Source organism: Anopheles stephensi, chromosome 2 (assembly GCF_013141755.1).
Source record: "Anopheles stephensi strain Indian chromosome 2, UCI_ANSTEP_V1.0, whole genome shotgun sequence".
NCBI classification, from domain to species: domain Eukaryota; kingdom Metazoa; phylum Arthropoda; class Insecta; order Diptera; family Culicidae; genus Anopheles; species Anopheles stephensi.
In genome coordinates, this window is record NC_050202.1 from 89,992,965 (window position 1) to 90,010,288 (window position 17,324).

A 17,324-nucleotide genomic window follows, 5' to 3' on the forward strand; every position below is an offset into this window, starting at 1 on the left:
TAGTTGAGCGCGAGTGTCGTCGCGTCGGGCTGGCTTAATGGGGCTGTTTATTTTTGTCCCGCGAACAAATGGATGGGCCGCCAGGGAGTTGCACGGTCGGTTGGCTGGTTGTTTTAAATTTGGACAATCGGTTGCGGTACGTTTTATCGGACAAAAGTGTTGATAAATAAAGAAAGAGCCAGTGTCAGGCTATTATTGCGGTGCTTTAGTGCGCGAAAAGCAAACCCTGCTGCCGCCGCCTTTTGCTGTGCTAATCAGCAGCGCCAACATTATGATCGGCCGGGGGGGCGTATCGCCGGCGGGTTTTAGCATGTCTGCCGGGCTGGTGAATCGACCATTAACACCTGATCGCCTAGGCGAACGGCGATGGACGTATGTTAGCGCTACTGGCGAGAAAGCTAGAACGACGAGCGTGGATGCAGCTACAAGGTAGCTGATAAGACCAACACCCGGTGGTTGATGAGTCATCGATCGGTGGAACTGTCAGACAAGAGGTCTAGAAATTAGCACCATAGCCTTTCGTACGGAGGCAGGGGCAGCACATTAGGTGGAATTGCTTTTGGACGAAGCACCTGAGCGCGCGAGGCAACCAAGGGTACAGGGTTGCCGGGTTGCGGTCAATCATAATGACACTGTGTGCGTTGTTCGGCACAGGCGTGTTACCGGACCACTCTCCAAACGGTCTCTTCGAAGGACGTTGCCGGGTATGTATCGATCGTAGCCGATCATACTGAAGGTTTCGTTTGTGTCCCTCCTCTTCTTCAATTGTTCCCGCTCGCAGGGACGAGGGGGCGAGAGGAGGCCGGGAGGAAGAGATGGAAGGTACGACCCTCGCGTACCTCGTACCAAGCACGAGACTACCGATAAAAACCGTGACGGACCTTGCCCGAGAGAAACCCTTGGAAGTTGCTCGGGTGGTAGTCACCGGCAGCGACCGCTTCTAGCTAGCTTCAGAAATTGGGACCTGCTGGTTGGTGTGTGTCACGGGGGTATAAGTTGTTATTCGGATCGGTTCCAGATCGCACCATCGTTTACAGACTCACATACACACACACGCACACGCACACGCACAGACAGTTGCAACCGGTGTGTCCGGCTCGTATGCACGTGGAGTAGGAGGACGACGACGATGGCGGGAAGGTCTCCGGAGACTTCGGTGCAGCCCTCAAGAAGCGCTGGAAAGCGAAGGCGGTATGAGTGGGATGGCGGTATGAGAAAAACAAGGTGTAAGGGACGGCAGAAACCAAAATCCATGCCTTTGCCGGAATGGTTGGTGAAAGGGAGATAGCTTGGCCGTTTGTGTCGCGGACAAGACAGATACGGGTTTGGGCCAGGTGCGAGCAGGACCGGTGCCGAGCGTGCCGGTGTATACACGATCGTGCATAATGAAGCCGACGTAAACAACGCGTAGAGCCGCCAAAAACATACGGTGGACGTGGCGTCAGAAATTGCAGAAAGCAACCGAAACCGAAAACAGTCCCCGGACAACCCGAAAAGTGTGCCTCGGCAGGGTCTGGTAGGTAGCGCTGGCAGTCTTATTCGAACGACAGAAACGCACAGCACCTGGACGAAGCAGGACGTTCGTCGCTTGCAAACGGTCGGAGACTTGCGGAAGACTTTTTCTTGGTGAACGAGGAAGCGAAATTGGAAGATTACTTTGCGAAAACAAGAGTGTTAGACAGCTTACTGCAGCACAGTAGTAGAATCGTAGAAAGTACGTAACGTCTACAGTTATAATCCAAAGCATACGGTGTGACAGTGTGTGGACGGCTCATAACAAGGCTGGCCAGTGTTCGGAGTTCGGTGGCGCACGTGACTTTTGCAGGCAGTGCTTAATCTACACGCAGGCTAAGCTTCGACAAACAAACGAACGCATCCCTCTCTGCCTGGTCTGTCGAACGGCGTGTGTGTAGGGGAGAAGTGGCGCAACTCGGCTCGTAGTGTTTCTTTTTTTGGCGTTGTTTTTGTTTGTTTGTTTGTTGACGCAAGGGCAAACGTTTGCTGGAGAGAACACAGTGCTAAGGAGACTCTGCGCTTGCTTGGTTGGCGATTTGTTTACTAAAGACACGATTGATCAGAACCTGGAGGTAGCCTGCTGAGATTACTAATGTGTGATAGACCCGTTCAGTGCGCATCATACAAGCAGCAGAACAGTCAGTAAAGGTAAGTTGCTTCTGCGATAACAAAATGATAAAGATTCTGGTATTATAACAATCTGATTATTCCTATAAAGACCCACCACTAACCACCGGCTCGCAGCAATATTGTACAAAGTTATGCAATTCGTCCAGTGTCGTCTGCAGACTGTGCGTCTGCATATGCTCTTTTTCTTTGGATCGTAGCAGACGCGAGCTATCGGCCGAGACGGTCTTGTATACAGATGATTACCCTTATTGATTGTTTGTGTCCCCATCCGTTCCCATCGGATTCGGCTTCACGTGATTTCGATAAGATGGACCGGCGGCGGCATGTGCATGTGGACGCACCGTCCAATCCTATCTGTCGCTAGGCGTGAGAAAGAAGCAGTTTTGTCCATGCTTACCACGAACCATTCTCTGCGTGGTAATGCTATTTTCGAGGGAAAATACTTTGTAGCCAAGTGGCAAAAGTAGACATTGCACTGCAATTGTCTTAGGTTATGGAACATTTTATCAGCGAGTTTTGTTTGACCATTTGAGGAGCCAGACGAGCCTTAGACATTGTGCAGGCAGACGGTAGACACAGAGAACACATGTTCCTGTCGCGTGCCTACCTCACGAGCGATACGATGTGCATCAAGTAGTTCCGAGAAGTTGCAAGCACTTCAACCGATTTACGGTACGATTCGCACGAAGAGCTACTCTTAATTAGCCGCCAACATGAGTTGTGCATGAGTTGACGCTTTGCTGAAGTGCGCCTAACAATTGCTCAGGTGAAAGACTGATGCGAAATCTCAGGTCCGGTACCGACTTTAGAGCTAAGAGCCCTGTATCGCGTGCTCAAAGTCGCGTGACGCATGTATGCTCTGGTGAAAACAGAGTCGCCGCCGTTATCAGACGGCCGTTTGGGGACGCGCTTTGTTTGTGGCCACCACTTGTCGCCCCATGCTTGACAGGCATGATAGTGCGCGGACAGCTGAAGTAGTTGCACGTAGGGCGTGAATGTTTTTTCACGAAAGGGCAGGAATTAGGTAGCAGACGTGCAAGAGTGTCTGCTGGTGATTTTCTTACGATTGATCTGTTTGCGTCAGCATCTGTGATTGCGCCGGTTAGGCAGTATGTTTTGCGGCTGTATTTGTTCTACGCAAGTGGATATCTCGAACTTGGTACAGGCTGCTCCACAATTGTTTCTTAACTGTCCTGAAGTATCGCTTCTATGATCTAGAGTTTATTGTTTCGATATTTTGTCCTAATTACTGATGAGCTCGTATCGTTTTCATAAAAACGTTTAAGAAACGTGCGAAAGGATGATGTTGGAGTTTTGGGAGACCGTATCGTTCGCCTAGATGAACATGACAGCTGCTGATTAAAGCGACACGCTTGACAAATCGATCCATGCCGGTGTGATTCATCCCAAGTTCTATGAGTCAGGTGGCGCACGACGTGCACGAGTGTTTGAGGTAAATGTTACCTCCTTCAAGGCATACTAATTGCTGGTGAAGGATTGCTAGCAGCCATCGAGCAAGAAGAAGAAAAAAGCTATAAACGATAATACGACTCGCGCGAAGCCGTCAGGACGTGACTAGGCGTATTAAGAGAAATCGAGTTGATCGAGTGTTCCGAGGAAGTGCGACATAATGGCAAAGCCGGCCTTCGATAGAAAGGTAATTCCCCATCTACGCAGCCCGAGCCATTAGCTGCTGCCGTAGGACGCCGAGGACAGACGAGGTCAAGTGAAAGATCGCCGAAAAACGGCACAGCTCTCGGGGTCTCGTGGCGTTCGGTTGCAGCAGAACCAGCTCCACAACAACAAGCCAAAGTTGGCCAAAAGAAAACCCCTTCTGTTCGATGTAAAACCTGTTTCGTTAGCATCGAGCTGTCCGGAGATCATTTCGGGCGTTTGCGTCACGTCCCAGTGCGAACTGCCCGGCTACCCGTTCCGCAGCCTTAAAGACAACGGGAAACATATTAAACTGGTTGCAGATCACGTGATGATGATGCGGAGCGTATGCAACTCTGTGGTCCTTTTCTGTGTGGGGGGGTTTGGGAAAGATAAATTATGCCAGCGGGCATTTAAAAATCCCCAAACGTATTGGAATATCCCACCGGCAAAATCTCGGGAGTGAAGATTTGTTCGCGAAGTGTGAACGAACTTTGCATAAGTTAATACATCCGAACGATTTAAAGTCGGATGAAGCTGTAAATCAAGCTGGACATTAATTTATGGTTTGATTTCGGCTCTGAAGATTGGCCAGCTCTCTCTTGCTCGAACAATACTCACCTCTAAACGGAACGTTCTGGGCGGTGCAAATGGTATGATCGGTAACGCATGGGTCAACAACTCACAACGGATTGAGTTCGTATCACGATTATGTCGTTCGTTTAAATTTTTCTTCCTTCGATATGGGTAATCTAAGGACCTCCACGAAAATAAAATCGAATTTCGAATTCATGCGTGTGATCAACACCATAAATTACGGAGAGCAGTTCATTAATCAGACTTTCTTTTTAAATAATTAAATTATGCTATTGCCAGACAATTAATGTCTCCCGATGACTGATGTACGATTGTCGGCATCCTACATAAATGTTTTCAACATTCTATTTCGCAGCAGCATTAAACTGTTACACCAATTATGTCGATGAATTATCAGATAAAGCAGGGCGCTCATTTAAAATAGCAAAACAGAGTGTGGCAGAAGGTTTCTGGAGGCTGTTCACGCGAGAGCAAGATGCGTGCGAACGGCGAAAGGCTTACAGGGTTGATTGATGGATCGGTTTGTATCTGTCTCGCAGCCGACACACACTCATTGAACGTGCCGGGCAGGGCATGGGATGTGACTGATAATAACTGGTACGATTTTAGGCATGTCCACTTGAGTCAGAAACTGGCACCCGCGCCTAGACACCTGCGCCTTTATAAATACAATCGGATGCGCCGAGCACACCAATCAATACGGTGTCGATCGTTGTCTGGAACAGACGTGGAGGTGCTTTCAGGAAGATCAGATTGTTTTTCTTTGAGGATCTCAGAATTCTTCTTCAGCTGGTGAGGTGAAAGGACACATCAAACCTAAAGGTAGGTTAACAGGAGTGATCGCTAAGTTAAATCGCACAATACCGATCAAGTTTTAGTGATGTGAAGTATCAGCTCAAGTGATGGCTTCCAAGCTGTTAAGGGTTAATGCACACGACGCGAATAAAGTTAATGAGACAAAGTTAAGGCGCACCTTTGAACTGCACCGTGAGCTGTGATGAGTTGAGAGCGCCTTACTTGCTTTTGTTTTCGTCGCGACATCACTACTAATTACTCGTGTCGTACTGACGTATACTATTCGGGGTGACGTTTGGACGTATTTTGGACGTTTGAACGTGAGCGACACTCAAGAACTGGTTTCGTTTCTACCGGAAATGGGTTTCGAAGAACTAGGCGGGCTATAGTCTATCGTTACCGAGCACGATGGCCCCGATGGGTATCGGGTTGCCAACGGCAAACAGCTGATGTCGCACGCGCTTTCCACCGTCCACCGTTTCGCGCTGCACGCACGTTCGGATGGCGAGCGGATTGCATAAACCGCCTGCCACCGTTTATCAAAACCGGACGCGCAAGCATTACCGTTGGCAACAGGTTGGTAGACGCGACGCTTCTGTACGGTTAGTTCCCCCTTTAGCGTGCAAGTGGCTTGTCACACTGAGCGAATCCTTGAAGTTGTGCTGCTTCCCGGTTGATGATCTGGGCACATGATCGAACCGATCGAGCGCTGAGTGTTTGCACTGGCGGCACTTGGAAGCAGAGGGCGGCCTGACGGTAGGTCAGGTTCCTGTGCTGTGTGGTTGTGAATTGGCACCGTGCCAAGTGCCGGTCGATCGAGCCTCACGCAACAGTTCAGCCGACAGTGGCCGATCGTCGTTCGACAGTAGCGGAACGTAGCGTGACACGCTCGTCTACCGGTGGTGGTACCGATATCAGTAACAGTCGGCTAGTCGTCGATGGTGACAGGTGCGCTTGGTTTGGCTTGCAGTGCATGGTAGTAGTTCTAATGCGGTGTTGGCTGAGCGAACCGGTCACTGCCTCGTGCCAGGTGCTGGTGTTGCAGCAAAAGGAAAGCTTCCCATAGCACGCTAATCGCAAACATAAACAGCCCCGCAAACCAGTGTGAGAGAGTGAGTGAGTGGTGTTGTTCTAGATTTTAGGCACAGCAGCTCAAACCGACCATAATCAACAAATTGTTTGAGCCCGTGTGTGTGTCTGTGTGTGTGTGTGGATTTGCAACGATTGGAAAAGGGTTTTTTGACCTGCTTCACGACCATTCCGAAGACACGGCCCTAAAACTGCGCGCCGTCAGTGCCGGCAGCTGTCACGTGCAGCGACAATAGGTGCAGGTCGTGTGGTGCAGCAGTGTCGAGAGGAGTGCAGTTGCAGTCGCGCAAAAATGATGGTAAATATCCGTCGATTGTTTACGGTGGGACGGGTTACCGGCATGATAGTATTTCCCCTCAATTTTCATCGTCGTGTGGTTTTTGTTTTTCACCGGACAGAGGGCAGTTGGTCGCGCTACACACGGTGGGCAAAATGTGTCATAAGAGTGACAAAGCGATTGCAGCGAACTACGAACAAGTGATGCAGTCGGGGGCTTGACTGGGTGTTTGTGTTGAGTGCATAAAATTTAAATGCTCCATTAAGATCGCCATTACCGCTTACGTGAAGAAAAGCTCACATTGTGTTCGGTGTGATCGTTAGTTTGTGCGTTTTCTCTCTCTCTCTTCCTCTTTGGTCTATACAAACTCCCAACTGGTGCCCAAACGGTTCAATCGAGTGAAAAATTACATGGTGATGAACTTTGGAGCCCCCCCAACGTGCTTACGCAAATGCAATCTGACCGGATCGTATGTGTGGCCATCTTGCTTTGCATCATGCCCGTAGTGTAAAACAGCTCAAATCAGAGCTGCCATGTGTGTGTGTCGGAAGGGTGTGCTTACGTTTTTTTAAGAACCATTCTTCCACGTACTCATGTGTGCCTTTCGTAACAACTCCAAATCTAAGGAGGGTGGAAGATGGCAACGGAGGCAACGACTGCGCCGAGCCCGGAATGCTAGTGATGCGCTGTTCCCACGCACGCATTCGCGTTACGCCCGCATGTGGGGCTAATTTATTGAGATTAATAATTGCAGAAACGGACGGACACGTACGGTACATGGGCGAATTGTGTGCCTCGAGATGCACCCGCTCGCTTGGGAGCAGATTGTACGAGCATTTAATAATCGTTTGGGCTAATCTTGCTCATTGTGATGGGCTGACGGTGATAACGAGCGTAACGCAGGTGACAGAGGCGAACATCATTTAGCTGGCAGCTCTAGAGGAACTTAAAGACTGTACGATTCAGCGTTTCGGGTCTGTTAGATGAATTTGGGCGCACGATCAGAATGCTTTGTGCGGCAAGCGATTAACGCTGCCGCGCTAATTGGTCACTAAATGGGTTTGCCTTTTCATTTGAATGTATGCTTAATTGAACATCAACATCATCATCATCATTGTGCATTATTGCGAAATGTGAGAATGATTATGTTTACAGCGAATATAGGAAATTAGTCACATAATATTATAAATATTATCCTTTTACTGTTGAAGTCTACCCCTATCTATAGCAGTCCATTTAGACAAAAGTTAACTCAGTCTACTGTTACATACTACAAGAACGGGTCAAATAGAAGAGGCTTAAAACATGGAAGGAATGACTAAACTTACCAGAACATTGGGTAAACTGCACGTTTAACCTGTATAAAGCCAGAAATGACAGGCCGAGACCTCTCGAGCTTGTAGTGCCAAGAAAGCAAGAACAGTTCGCGCCTGTATCCTCTTAGTCAAGTCTCACGTTCAAGCATTTCAACACGTTCGCATCGCAGCTGGAGCAGAAAAGGTGTACTATCCTCGAATAGCAAAGAATGCAAACGGCGGCATGACTCAACCGTAAGCAAATCTGTATCGATCATCTTGTGTAACGATCCCCCCGAGTACTTATTGCCTATCGCCTAGCAGGACCGAGCACAAAGTGTTTACTCATTAATATATAGCTGCACTCGGCGCAAACTGTTTCAACATAACGCTCTGTCCATTCGATCAACCTCCCAACCGTTGGTAAACGTTACCGCCGAGGGTCTCGGCACTTGACTGACCCGTTGTCGTACGATTAATTATCAACCTCATCATCGCCCAAGAGGTGACTGATTGAACGGACGCTGGAAAACGCTTTGTTAACACGAAATGCTTACATTAGCCGGGATCGCGCATTATGTTCGGGAAACGTCGCTCGCCGGATTAGCGTGGAGATCGTGCGAGAAAAAAAAAATCTGGCCCATCAAACGCTAACCAACCAGAAAATCAGCCCAATACAATGCAAAGGCTAATGCGTTCGACAGTATCTTGCACCGTGCGGCAAGTAAACGAGCGCCACGAAATTGTTGTGCACCGATTTAGATGATGCCGACGGACGATAGTAGTGACCCCGTGTGCATGGGCAACGAATCCACGCGGGCGACCCTATTCACCCCAGCCGCTGACGGTGGTGTGGTGTTCCGGTTCCGGTCGCCGCACTACAAATTAGTTGCGAGTTGCCATTTTTTGTTGCTGCACTTCAGCTGTTCCTATTTCGGGGATGCATTGTATGTGCCTCGCGCGTTTGTTCGTCTGGGGTGTGGCCAAACGTTGCGGTGTGAGGATGTGCGAAAAGAATGGCTGCACTTTTCCGTTTGGCGTTACCACGTGACGCCGCCAGCGGGTGTTTTTGTTTCACGCTTCTTCACCGTGACACCGCTCACCGCTCACCCTGATTAAATGCCGCTGGTCCCACGGGCGGAAGGGTTTTGTATTTAGGAAGCAGAAGGAAAAGAGAAAAAAAAGCTGACGCGGGTGACAAGTAGTTGGCACCTAGTTAGGCTGCTATTAAAAGCGCAATCCCTCCCTGCCCATTAGCGTTACACCGTCGGATTCGCTCGATCGCACGAGATGAGCGCTGCCAGTTGAGGCAAAACCAACCGCCGCCCGGTACGTTTACGGATCGTGTAAAGTGGCTCAGGTGGGCTAGGAATCTTACGGTACGGTCAATGGCAAGTGCAGTCGTCGTCCTGATAGCTCGTCGCGTGATACGTTCGATGACGAAGAGTGCGAATTGATTGTGCGATTCTAGCAGTGTAAACAGGCCCAGTACGCGTACTGGGAGGATCAAAAGCCGTTGCTGACGTTGCTGACGTTGCCGAGATTGCAGACGTTGTGCAACCGTGGTGCGTTCCGTTTTGCTACTACGATGAAGCGCTTTGTAAGTAGTAAGCGGAAAGCGTCACAGCTGGCGTGTGATGTTTGTTAAGCAATCGGCAGCATCCGAACAGAGAAACCCTCCGCTCTGCCGGACATCCATTATCGCTAGGATACTAATGGCATTTCATTAGAGACTAGGAGCATAAAGTACGTTAAAAATAACGATTCGGGGGTTTCCCTGCGTGAAGCGCCGATAAAGAGCCACCATTCCAGGGGCGCGGGCGACTCAGACCCGATCTTCCTCCGTGGATGACGCGTATGCCGAAACAGACGTGCATTCAGTGGGGCGGTCGTGCCTGACGCTTCGTTTCTACGACGACGACGGCGGTGGCCACCCGAACGAACGCTGGGCCATTTCGCGATTGGTTAGCACTCCGAGGGTGACTATTGGGGCCACTTGATTGTGTGTGGACTGAATAGTGTGTTATCTACCCGCCTTATCTCACACCTGTGCGATGAGAATGAGGCGTAGAAATTCGCTTGGAGTGACGCTTAGAATTGTTCCTAGATGTCGCCACTGTCGTGCAGATGTACAGTGATGTGCCATTTTCGTCTTCACCATGAGCGTAACTAATCAATCGTTTGCTTTCCTCTTCAATTCGTCCGTTTCAGATGGCAAGGAACTTTATGGACCTGATCTGGGATTATGCGGTGTTCATCATATTCATCATATTCTCCACGCTCTTCCCGCTCTGGGGCCGGTTCTTCGGCAAGAAGGAGAAAACCAAGGCCGACTATGTGTTCGGACTCGGCACGATATCGATGGGTGCGATGATGCTGTCGATCGCTCGCGGAACCCTGGGCGTCCGATCGTTTCTGGGCTACCCGAGCGAACTGTTCTACCGCGGTTCGGCCATGTGGGAAACGCTGTACGGTATGGTGACCGCGTATCCGGTGGTATGCTTCATCTTCATCCCGGTGTACTTCAATCTGGGCGTAACGTCCGTGTACCAGTACCTGGATCTGCGCTTCAACAGTCGGCTGGTGCGATGCCTTGCGTCGGGCACGTACATCGTCCGTTCGCTGCTCAATCTGGGCGTCACGGTGTACACCCCGACCGTGGCCATGAACACCGTCATCGGCGTACCGTACTGGGCGTCACTGATCGGCATATCGGCCATTAGCATCGGATTCAATTTGCTGGGTGGTTTGAAGGCGGCGATCACGGCGGATGTAATACAAGGCGTGACAATGATCTTGATCTCGCTGGGCATTATCATCCAGGCGATGGTTTCGGTCGGCGGGTTCGAGAAGATTTTCACCGTACCAGCTGAAGATGGTAAGATAGATAAGGGTTAATACATGAGATCAGCAATTATAATCGAATTGTTTTTTGTGTCAGGTCGTTTGAATTTCTTCAACTTTACCGGCGACTCTACGGTTCGGGTGGATACGACGTCCGCATGGCTCGGCCAGCTGTTTATGTCACTGAGCATATTCGGCTGTCAGCAGAACTTTGTCCAGCGCTATCTGAGCATGAGCACGTTCAAGGAGGTACGCCGCACGCTGATGAGCAACATTCCGGTGGTGATTGTGCTGTTCTGTCTGGCGTGGATCGTAGGCATGGGCGTGTACGCCGTGTACGCCGTGTGCGATCCGATGAAGGCCGGTTACATCAACAAGATGGACGAAATTCTTCCGTTCTTCGTGGAGGACAAGTTTGCCTATCTGCCAGGCGTTTTGGGCATCTTTATGGCGTCGCTGTTTAACGGTGCACTGAGCCTGAACGTTTCGAATATCAACTCGTTGGCCACCGTCACCTGGGAGGACTTTCTGTCCCATCTGCCCCGCTTCAAGGGCATCAACGACAAGCAGCAGTTGAACGTGATCAAGTTCATTGGTTCGATCTACGGTGTGGTGGTGATGGGCGTTGGCTTCTCGGTTGGACTACTGTCGGGAGTTATCGAGAGCAGTATGCTGATGACGTCGGCCACATCGGGACCGCTGCTGGGAGTGTTTTTGCTCGCCATGCTGGTACCGATCGCGAACTGGAAGGGAGCCGCCTGCGGTATGATCGTGTCGCACATCATCACGCTCTGGATAACGTTCGGCAGCTTAACTGTGTCGAAGGAGATTGTACTGCTTCCGACTACAATTGATGTAAGCGTCCTTAGACTTCACTAGCACCCGATATTGCTTTACTAATGGCAGACATTTTCTTTCCCACTCTTAGGGTTGCACAAACGACACATTCTCTTCGGGTATTACAAAACCCACCAAATCGTGGCTGCTTGCCAACACTCCTCTCGAGGTGGAGTCTGAGTTTCCCTACTTCGACACCACGACGCAAACCCCGTCTCCGGCAACGATTGGCTTCCCGGAAAACATCTACTCAGTGTCGTACATGTACTACAGCTTGATTGGCACCTTCCTCACACTCGTCGTAGGTACGCTGGTGAGCGTACTGACGTCCCACGCCGACGATGCATACGACCGCAAACTGTTGCATCCGATCGCTTACCACTGTAGCAAGATGTTCCCCGGCAAGGAACGGCGCTACATCACCAACCCGGACATTCGGCCCAAGGATGTGGAGTCGCCGGACAGCAACAGCATCAGCACGAAAAAGTCACCGCTCGAGGAGCTCGAACGTGACAACCTGGGTTTCGATACGGTCTCTGAGCAGTCTGGTGTGACGGTGGTGAGCGTCGATCCGATACCGCCCAAGTTGGACCGGCCGGAGGTGTACCGAAAGCATGACACCGAAGCCGACCACTGAGACGGTTTGCCGGTCGGTGGCCGATGGCTCCTCGCAAGCGTAATGATACACTTTGAAAGACTGTGATAAACTCAGCGAACCTTACCGATTACGTGCACAACCCTAGACCAATCTGACCCCGTTTCCAACCACCGTTGGAGGTGTGTTTTCTTTGCTTCTTTGCCACAATAGTATTTGTCGTTCGAGTAGTTCGAGATCGAGCGATCCGAACGTGCCCACTGCAAGCACGTCCTGAGCGTTTAGGGATTTGGTGAGAGAGGAAGCGATAGAAGGTTCGGACAGTGGGACAGACTTGTTTGTTTCTATTCTCAGCATGACGGGCGATGCAAGATGTGGAGACGAATGTCGCGTTTAAAACAAAAAAGGAACTTTAGCTCTAAGAATAGCATAAGCAAAATGCACACGTCAAGGCATATGACAGTGTGCTGACGGCAAGGGGGAAAAGGGATAACAACTGGAATTTATTTCGTATTTAATGTAGGTTGTAAAGAAGGAAGTATGAGCAGAATAAATTATGCGCAATTGATACATGAAGACGAGTCTTTGAAGTAGTCTGCGAGTGTGGGAACCACAGGTTGATTTCTTGGATAATGTCAAGTACTGAACTGGGGAATATGTTTCGGAGAGTATTCTGACGTTTGACGACCTGCCATGAACTTAGTTGATAGTAGTGGTTATTGTGTGCGACACATAGTGAAGATTTTGTACGCTTTTTGAGCCATTTTCCAACATGAGGAAAGCCTCAGCGTAAAATTAATATCGAGCTTTTGACGTTTATCAAGAAAATTTTCCAAACTTTTTCCCCATCTTTTTACTGGGATTCCTTGGTGAAGTAGGAAATACAGGAGAATAAGTAATTGATATGCTTTTCAATACAACAACAAGCTAATCATACGGGATCTTTTACCGTGTGTACAGAGCACAAAACAAGGGAAAACTGCATCGAGTCTGAGTATGATTAGTGGTAACATTAAACCCAGCCAGCTCTTTGCGGTTTTCAAGATGATGCGGAACATAATGCGAGAGTCGTGCCACAACCGGGCAAGAGTTGAAGTTGAAGGATGAATTTGCTTCCCTACGCCCTACTACTCTGGTCCCGTCCCTCTTCATCACTCGTTATTTCAAGGATGACGTTACACACGCTGTCGATGATTTCAAAGTGAAGCTTCAGGTGTTTCTTGCTCACGACACACAGGACGGGCACGGTTACAATGTTGTAAATATGATATTTTCCAACCAACTCATTGCATCAGGAAAATGAAGGGCTCACTATCATGAGGGTGTGCGTGTGTGTTGTGACATTATTTTTCACTCACTCACTTCGGCGAACGCTCCATCTGTCTTTCTCCTTTAAGTGGAAAATGTGCTTCACACACACACACACACACACGCACACACAAGTCGCAAACATGTTGAGTGGTTAAAACATCTTTCTTTTAATGACGGGGAAAAAGGAAAAGCAAAAGAGCCAAGCGTAATGAAGTTTATCTTCTTGATTATGAGTTCGTTGAAGTGCCCGATCCCCGGTATTAGTTTCCCCGCCGATGCGTTCTGTCGGAGCGGAGCGAGGACTTTGAATGAGTTTGAAAGCGGCTCGTTGGTTGGTTGGCTTTTCTGGCTTTTCTGCATGAGCGGGTGCATCGTTTTCTTTTGTGCAGGAATGTAGGTCATCACGATGAAGATGCCGGATGACGATACCGCCACTGCCGATGATGATGATGACGCAAACGATGAACTGAACTGAGCACGAAATAAAGAAAACAAACACTAGCGAGCATATGTATCGTGGTCGAGAGGGAATGCTCGACATTCAGCGAGTGGTTCGGCTTTGCTTACATTTTAATACAAATTACCATCAACCATTCAGTGCTTCCATTCTATTTATCCAAGCATTATTCTTTAAATGCCTTCTCGCCAGAGGTCATTTAGCTGGGACGGGCAGAGCAGGTGGATTTATGGATGTGTGAGTGTGGGTGTGTGTGTGCCCAATGCATCCTAAAGCGATCCAAGCAAGAGTGAGTTGCAATGAGCCAAGAACGGGAACTGATTTCGATCCAAAGTATCCGTGCGACAACCGGCTCGAGCTCAGCAAAGGCTGAAAGAAAAGCGTTACACTGATTCGTGCTGACGGCGAGCGCCAACATTTTGCAAGGTCGGGAGGATCGGATCGGCATGAATTGGGTTGCTCGATTGCAAACGGATACAGCATGCACCACGTTAAATTGCTTCTTGTTTAACATTAAAAATGTCAACCCTCGTTACCGGTGTGTACACGGGCAGCCGTCCGCCGTAGCGTGACTCGAACGTGGAGGAACCATGCATTGCTGCCGTGCAACGTTTCATTAAACGATAGGTAGATTTAATACGCGAAGCATCGGGTGGAATTCGGTAAATGTTTCGAGCGGAATCTCGATGACATTATTGCTTAGCACGGAAGAGAAATGACCTTTCTTCACGTTGCATTGCCATCGTGCGTCACTGTACCGTGTATGGCTGCGGGATGATGGCGATGATGAGCTGTTGCTGTGATTTATTGCTACCACAGGAACAATGTACAAATTAGTCATGTGCAAGAAATAATATCGGCAAAGTTGCCTCAAAGGCAGGCCGTGTGCGATATAAATCGAAACAATAGGCGAACGACACGGGTAAGTGTAACGCTTAGTAACGCTTCTATTTTTTGACAGCTTGGTATCAGTGAACCCGCGGTTGCAGAGCGAAACTAGACCGATGTTCGTGTTTGTTTGTGTTAACAGAACAGCTGCAAGACAGGGAAAATAACGGAGAATGTAAATCTTTCTATAACAAAGAGAGTAACATATAACTGTAGCAGAAAATAATAACGCTTTTGATTGACAGGAACATTGGGGCAGACAGAATAGGGCAAGTTTTGGATTGTTTTTCTTGTCTTGTTTTCTAAATAACGGCCCAAAATCAAAGAGCTGTTTAAAGGAATAATAAAAAGCTGTTTACAATACATTTTATACTGTACAGATTTAAAGCAAAAAATCCGCTTCTCGTCTCGTGCGTCAATTCGCATGACAAACTTTTTTTTTGCATAAGTTTAATGAAGTCAGTTTGAAGGCTATTTTTGGTTCCAATTAAAAAAAAAACCTACGATTAAAGGGTGGATTTAAAAAAAAACACGAGAGCTTTAAAATGACTTCTAGTTGGGGTGTGTTTGCCTCGTCGGGTGCAGCGCTACAAACATAAGATCACAGAAGAGAAAATATTTATTCTGTTAATATATCAAGATCAAGAAGCTAGCGGGTGGGAAGGTTTTATTGCACGGTCCGATTGGAAAGCAACCGAACGCCGGGCTTGAAGGCAAAGTGCGTTATTAGTTTCACCTGTTATGACAGCTAAACGGATGAAATGGGTAGCTGGCTGCGGCTGCAAGGCCTTTCGCTTGAGGAACAGCGGTTCATCTAAACATTGAATGAAGGTCATTCGTTAAGAGGTTGCTCCTTGGGTCTAACAGGAAAGCAAAGCAAAGTTTGGCACATTTTTTTCCTTTAAAAAAGAGTTAATCCCGCTTAATCGCATCAGCAAAGAGAGGTTTTAGTTCTAAAATTGGATTGCAAGTAAGAGGCTGTAAGTGGCAGGGACAGCTAGCAATCCGGCAGCATCAGCATTGTTTACCGGTGTAAGATAAATACGTGGTCGCGAAAGGTAGCGCGTGAGGTGTCGGGCACTATTTTTAGCCCACAAGATACATTGCCATTATGAATCGACCGTTTATTTATACATCTATCATTTTTCCGAACAGTTTTTCGCACGTGGAATTGGCGCGCGCGGCTGTGAGGGATTGGCCCTCGAGTACGTCGGTGTGTCTGCACGTCACTTAGGTGACGATAGTGTCGGTAAATCTCGAACACCTTTGCCGCAAAACCGGACGCATGCGCCAATGCTGTAGTACGATTCTCGAGACCGATGAGCACCGCGAGCAATGGTCAAGGACCGGTGAGTTCGGTCGCGTTTGTTTGGCTAACCCCATTAGGGAAGGAAATTCGATGCTTCGAATTCTCTGCATCGGTAAGTCAGCAGCCGAGCTGGCAAATTGACAGCAAACAGTTAGCTAATGACCTTTTCCCGGGTGCCTTGGAGCATCCTTCCATCGGCAAGTCTTCGGCGTCACTCGGCAGGCAGGAAGGTTTGGTGGACAATGTGACCGAGCATTACCTGTTACCGGACCGCGCGAATGACTTGTCAACCGACCATGTGAGGTGGAGGATGTTTGTCCAACCCAAACGAGACAGCAAGATGAGCATTGAGAAACCTCTCGAAACTAAGACACTTTCCCACCATTAGTCACCGCATTCCGAGGCCATGACCAACGGCGGCATAAACAATGTCAACTCGTTACAAGCCGCCCGTTACATGATCATCCCTTTCCTTTTTCCCATTGTCCAGCTCTGTTAGGTTTGCCACAAAGGACAATTATTTTTACTCTTTCGAAAGTGAACTCTCGAGGAAAAGGAAAATGGTTTGTTTTCGATTGCGATTTCACCGTATTATACAATCCGGGGACAGTATGGGACCCATCTCGACACATGATCTCTCGCACACGCACGATTCCGCCTCGGCACCATCTTCATCCTCGGGATCACGAGATTTCCTTTTCTCGCTGGCCGACTCGCCATCTCTGCCTCTCGAAACCAACGGCGCATAATTAATGGGGAGGAATTTCGCGATGCAATTATGCATTTACAACCTGGACCTTTTGCGGTGCTGCGGCTTTTTTTGGTTCAAGGTGATGCTAATTAGTGCATACGCGAGATGGATGGCTACATGAAGGTGGCCATACGTTAACGATTGTGGGTTTGTTTTTCTCTTCTTCTGCTTCGTTTTTATGATGGATGATGATGGAAGGAACACGACACACAAGCGACACTAGTTAATAATTGCGGTTCTTGTTGCAAGGTGTGAAGTGGCCACCCTTGGTTGGGTGGAATTTTTATGCGAAATGGTTGGTTGGATTTTGCTGTGTTGTTGCTAATATTTTCTGATTGCTTCATGGCTCGTGATGGTGGTGATGAAAATTAATGTTACGATGTAGAAACATTCAAACCGCGCATGGAATGGTCATTTTCGGTTGGTAAAATTAAAGAAAAATTTAAAACTGCTTTCACATTCGTTAAAATTCTTCGAGCGA

The 17,324-nt window shown here is 48.6% G+C and overlaps 1 protein-coding gene across 5 annotated transcripts; it reads left to right on the forward strand.

The window, feature by feature from the left end:
* Positions 1 to 1,343: 1,343 nt before the first annotated feature.
* LOC118505189 (sodium-coupled monocarboxylate transporter 1) lies at positions 1,344 to 12,703 on the forward strand. Of its 5 annotated transcripts, none has more exons than XM_036040648.1 (4): positions 1,344 to 2,163; positions 10,063 to 10,729; positions 10,793 to 11,550; positions 11,624 to 12,703. In XM_036040648.1, exons 2-4 carry the CDS (start codon positions 10,063 to 10,065, stop codon positions 12,167 to 12,169), a joined length of 1,971 nt encoding a protein of 656 aa, XP_035896541.1. In that variant the 5' UTR covers positions 1,344 to 2,163; the 3' UTR covers positions 12,170 to 12,703. The 5 variants fall into 5 exon arrangements, with proteins under 5 accessions (XP_035896541.1, XP_035896542.1, XP_035896540.1 ...); XM_036040649.1 differs by lacking the exon at positions 1,344 to 2,163 and adding an exon at positions 5,078 to 5,217; XM_036040647.1 differs by lacking the exon at positions 1,344 to 2,163 and adding an exon at positions 5,918 to 6,577.
* The last annotated feature ends 4,621 nt before the right edge of the window (positions 12,704 to 17,324 follow it).